At 39.2% G+C, this 5,027-nt stretch overlaps 1 protein-coding gene across 1 annotated transcript in view; it reads right to left on the minus strand.

The window, feature by feature from the left end:
• Positions 1–228: 228 nt before the first annotated feature.
• FH (fumarate hydratase) overlaps positions 229–5,027 on the minus strand; it is a 12,260-nt gene continuing 7,461 nt past the window's right edge. The window contains exons 7-10 of the mRNA XM_010134871.1: positions 4,086–4,289; positions 2,732–2,859; positions 945–1,098; positions 229–373 (exon numbers count right to left, since the gene is read on the minus strand). Coding sequence (XP_010133173.1) covers positions 231–373; positions 945–1,098; positions 2,732–2,859; positions 4,086–4,289 — 629 coding nt within the window. The 3' untranslated portion in view covers positions 229–230. The remainder of the gene's footprint in view (positions 374–944; positions 1,099–2,731; positions 2,860–4,085; positions 4,290–5,027) is intronic.

Consider the following 5,027-nt stretch of genomic DNA (forward strand, 5'->3'; position numbering starts at 1 on the left):
AGTGCCCGCCCCGCCCCGGGCCGGCGCCGCCCTCCGGGAACTGCGCTCGCCGGCTAGGGAACACCCGGGACTTACCTCGGCACCGACACTGTACCGTCCTCCGCGTCGGATCAGTGCCTCCGAGCTGTGGAAAAGCAACGCCGCGAAAGCACGTGAAACAGAGGCACCTCGTGTTTGTCATATGCCATTTATTTTTCACGTGAGGAACTCTTCTCGTCTGGTGCAAGGAGTTACTGAGGACCTAACATGTCCTTAGGCTTCACCCACTGATCGAACTGGTCTGACGTCAGGAATCCCAGCTTGACCGCAGCTTCTTTTAACGTCGTCCCTTCTTTGTGGGCGGTTTTGGCAATCTTGGCTGCTTTATCGTACCCTGGTACGACACAACACAAACAGGTTGGCTGTTTGCAGTGTCAGAAGGTTTGTAAGAGGCGAGAAAAAAGCAAGACGCTGGGCCTTTGGAGAATGAATTTGCTCGATACTGCTACTAGTGCTTAACTCAACTGGCAGTAAATGCACACCAGAATTTACACCAACTCGTTACTATGATGGTAAATTCTGTCACTCTGATCTAAATCCATTAAGACCGAAATTTTATCTTTCTCATTTAAAAAAAAAAAATTCATATTGTAATCTCTCTTTATGTTATTAGTGGTCAAATCTGGACAACAGGTACACAAACTCTCCACACTGGGGGGTTTTTTTGTTTTTTTTTTTGGTTCTTGTCAGAATTATTTCTATAATGCACTGGTACAGCTACTGCGAGGAGCACACATCTTTTTCACCCATAATACTAACTGGTGACATTACATTAACTTTTGACCTGAACCATAACTTGATTTCCTAAGCATTGTGACAAGACAGATACTGTGTGCAAAATAACATTATCACAAAGTATTTCAGTATAAAGTTTCAAGATGTTTTTTTCTGAGCCTTAAACCTACCTATATGTGGGTTCAGTGCTGTTACCAACATCAGAGATTCACTCATTAGTTTGTTGATCCTGTCTGTATTGGCTTGGATTCCAACCACACAGTTGTCAGTGAAAGAAACACAAACATCTCCAAGAAGTCTTGCAGAGTTTAAAACATTTTTAATCTAAAAAAAAAAAAAAAAAAAAAAAAAACACAGACATACCGGCTATTGCATTCAGACACGAACAGCTGCACAGCTGAGCCCATCTGTTCACACCCAGGGCCCCCTCTGCAATACCCACTCCTTTAACGAGCTGTCTGTAGGAAAGCAGTACAGTTGACTAGTACACCCTCCTGCTGCTGCAGGGTAACCTCAGCCTCTCCGATTTAAAGGGATTTGTGAGAAACATTCCACAGCAGAACTCCTGCATAAAGACGATCACCGTATGTATAATTGTTCTGTTACAACAGCTAACAAATAACCAAGTAAAAAATACATGAAGGCATTTGATTCGTTGTCATCTTCCGCTGAGGTACCAGTCAAGAGAAGACATCTAAACGTACAAAGTACAATAACGTCTGGCATTAGTCCTCTAGCTTGACAATCGGTAACATGCCACTCTTTTTTTTATTCTTTGAGAGGTGTCCGCTTCTGCAAAGTACATCTCTTGGCTGTTCAATATAATTTTCTTTTCCCTCTTCAAAACAAGGCACTTAGAATAAATACATTCAAATCAGTGGGAGGAAAAAAACCCAAAAACCAAATCATTATCCTAAGCAGACACAGTAAAGAAGATACAAACACCAATTTTATCATAAAATGTAAATTTTCTTCCAATCATCACTAAGTAGCATAACAAAAAAGCAGCAGCAGTCAGTACAGGCTGTGCAGAATAATAACTTATAACATGCTGCTTCCTTTGTATCTCTTAAGACAACAAAAAGCCAAAAAACTTTCCTTATATTTCTATTTAGTGTGAGGATTTGCAAGTATTAGTATCGAGTTCTGCAAGTCATCTTAATTCCTTTTGATTTATCATCCCCACCCTGACCTCTACACTACTACTCCAACATGTTATATACAGTTCTCCACAAATTTCTGAATCCATGATTTTGTGGATATTCTTTTCCTCAATTTCACCTCTGTTTATTTGTCCCTCTTCGGTTTAAGAAAAAAACCATAGTAGATAGCCCAAAAGAAAAAGACTTGGTGTGAAAACACATTTCCACATTTCAGTACAGGGTGATTTGTAAGACTTGGTAACTTGACTTTTTTAAAGCCCGTACAGAGGAGCAGCAGTTTGTACCTTAGTGTATCCTGCTCACACTGCAGAAGGCAGATGTTATTTGAAATACTGAAGTCTAAGACTAACCATTTACAATTTTACGTGACTCACTTGCCAAAAGCATGTAGTCCATTGGTGTTCAGCAGTAACAGAAATCAGTAACAGATAGTTGCTAAAGAAAAAAAAAATTCCCAATTTTTAGCCAAGATACCAAATTCTCTTTGTCTCTGGACACTATTTTGTCTCAGTTTGTGTTCCACGCTCCCTATCTCCTTAGACTGATGATAAGCATACGTTGTTAAGATAAAACCTTAACTGAATAAGATAGTTTCACTTAAAAAAGACTGTCAGTTCCCTGTCCAAATACCAAGGACTTACAGTACAAAAGAATAACATTTGTTGTCACGGTTTATCAGCTTCTCTGGTGCTTGCTGACCAAATATTCACTGAGGTTTTTTTTTCCCCACAAGTTATCTGATTATATAAACAGTGGTTTAAAAAAACTACCTATTTAAAACTTTATGAACTTACCATCATGGGCTTAAAAACGTTCAGTTCAAAGTGTCCGTTGCTACCTCCTACAGTAACAGCAACATGGTTTCCCATAACTTGGGCTGCCACCATGGTTACAGCTTCACACTGGGTAGGGTTCACTTTTCCTGGTTGTGGAAGGCAGGGAAAAAGGTTGCAAAGGAGAAGGGGAGAAGGGGAAAAAACAAACAACAAAACAACCCAAAACTAGTAGTTTCTTCAGTTACCAAATCACATTCAACCGATGCTTTGTAAGAGGTAACGTGTCTTACGTACCTGTGCATCACAGGAAAGAAGTTATTTCTGTAAATGGTATTAAATTGACTGTACTATTCTCTAGCAATTCAGCTGGGATTTTCGAAGCAGCTATGGCTACCTCAGCAATCTACCAGCCCTTCGAGAGCTGGATTAAATGTGCAAGAGCTGAACAGCTCTTCGCTACCACAGTTTTAAAGAGTCGAGAGATGGTAACTGCCGTTACTCCTGCAAGGAGGCACTTCTGGTAAATCACTACCAAATCTGAGTCAACTTAAGAAAAGTATTACCAGTTTGTTAGAATTACTTTGTTACTTGTTAGAATTCGTACACTATACTATGTTTGCTTTGTCAGGAAAGAAAAAAACCAAACAAATTAGAATGGCCTCCTAACAAGGAAGTGTAATGGTTTACTTCATTTCTAGTAAGGTAATGGTTTACTTCATTTCTAGTAAGAACATTATCTGCTGTTTTAAAGCCAGACATGCTCACAACCCATTTCTTTTATCATTATATAAATTATATAACAATAAATTATATGATTTATCAGAAAGAAAATGCTTAGAATAGTTTTGGATGTACAATATTCATATATACATACTTTTTTAGGAGAGAGGCTTAAATTATGCCTTCCCTTCTTATCCTCCCATACAATGGGATCATTGCAGAAGGGAAAATGCAAGTACAATACAAGTACTAATCATGTTGGGAAGACAGAAGACAATTTTCATCACCATATTGCTACACTTCATGGAATGCATCTTTTAAAGCTTGTTTCAAAAAAGCCTTTGCATAAAAGTTGTAGCGATCTACAATTCTAAAAGAAGGTTTTGAGAAGCATGCTTGTACTAATGAAATCATTTGTTTACAGATAGCACTCTCCCCCACATACTTGCCAACACACAGCTGCGCAAACAAGTATTTTTATGAGCACAAATTTTGCTAAAATATGGCAGAAGACAAAACTCATGTTGAATCATGTGAAGAAGTGTGGAATCATGGACTTACAGATATTTGTGGAGGTGTTCGGTAAATATCTGTCAAGAGTTAGTGGTCCAAAACAAAAGAAACCATTTTTATCCGTATATTTTCTCTGTACCTGGCATGATGCTGCTTCCTGGTTCATTTTCAGGCAGGATGAGTTCTCCTAGTCCTGAGCGTGGTCCAGAACCCAGGAAACGAATATCATTAGCTATCTTCATCAGACTACATGCCACTGTGTTCATAGCTCCACTGAGTTCAACCAGAGCATCATGAGCTGCAAGAGCTTCAAACTTATTTGGAGCAGTGACAAAAGGCAAACCTACAGGGTGGTGGGGGCAAGACAGAACCAGTGAGGCATCTCTGTGCAGACATAAACCAGACAACCAAGCATATAATTAGCTTAATTAAAAAAACCACAAAAATCCAAAACTAACACTTAAGATCATGTCTCTTCTCCAGACTTTTCCTCACATACGTCTTTAACAGATTAAACTCAATACAAAAGACACAACAAAAGTGATTAAAATACGGAATAATACGAAATTTGAGCATCTACCCACAAGGGTACAAATTTCAAGCTTTCACACTTGGTGCTGCACACTAAGCACTGCTTTGCACTACAATGTTTTGTGAATGTCCGTAATCTCAAGTTAATCAAACTTAAGTATTTCTTCCATTAAATCAAGTTATTTTCTTTAGATTGTCGATTGCTGTGATGCTTTCAGTTATGAAAACATAGGGGTTTGCAGCACAGTGCAGACGTTAGAAATTAGCAACTCAAAGAAAAAGAAGATACAGCTGAGTATCAGCACTGGAAGGGAACAACAAACCAGACAGCACATGTGAAAGCTGCCTCAGGCTCAGGAGAATGCCTGGAGCTGCTGCCAACAGCAAGAGCACAGGGACAATGGAAGTAACAGCTCTGTTTACGTTGATTAAATGCCTGAGATTTAAGGCTATGTTCCATAACGAAAAACATTTCTTCAGGGCTTTGCCCTAGAAGAAAAGTCTCAGCAGAATTTTATTCGTGGTAATGGGCATCACTAAGGATGTGCGC

This window comes from Buceros rhinoceros, unplaced genomic scaffold (assembly GCF_000710305.1).
Source record: "Buceros rhinoceros silvestris isolate BGI_N320 unplaced genomic scaffold, ASM71030v1 scaffold47264, whole genome shotgun sequence".
Classification (NCBI taxonomy): domain Eukaryota; kingdom Metazoa; phylum Chordata; class Aves; order Bucerotiformes; family Bucerotidae; genus Buceros; species Buceros rhinoceros.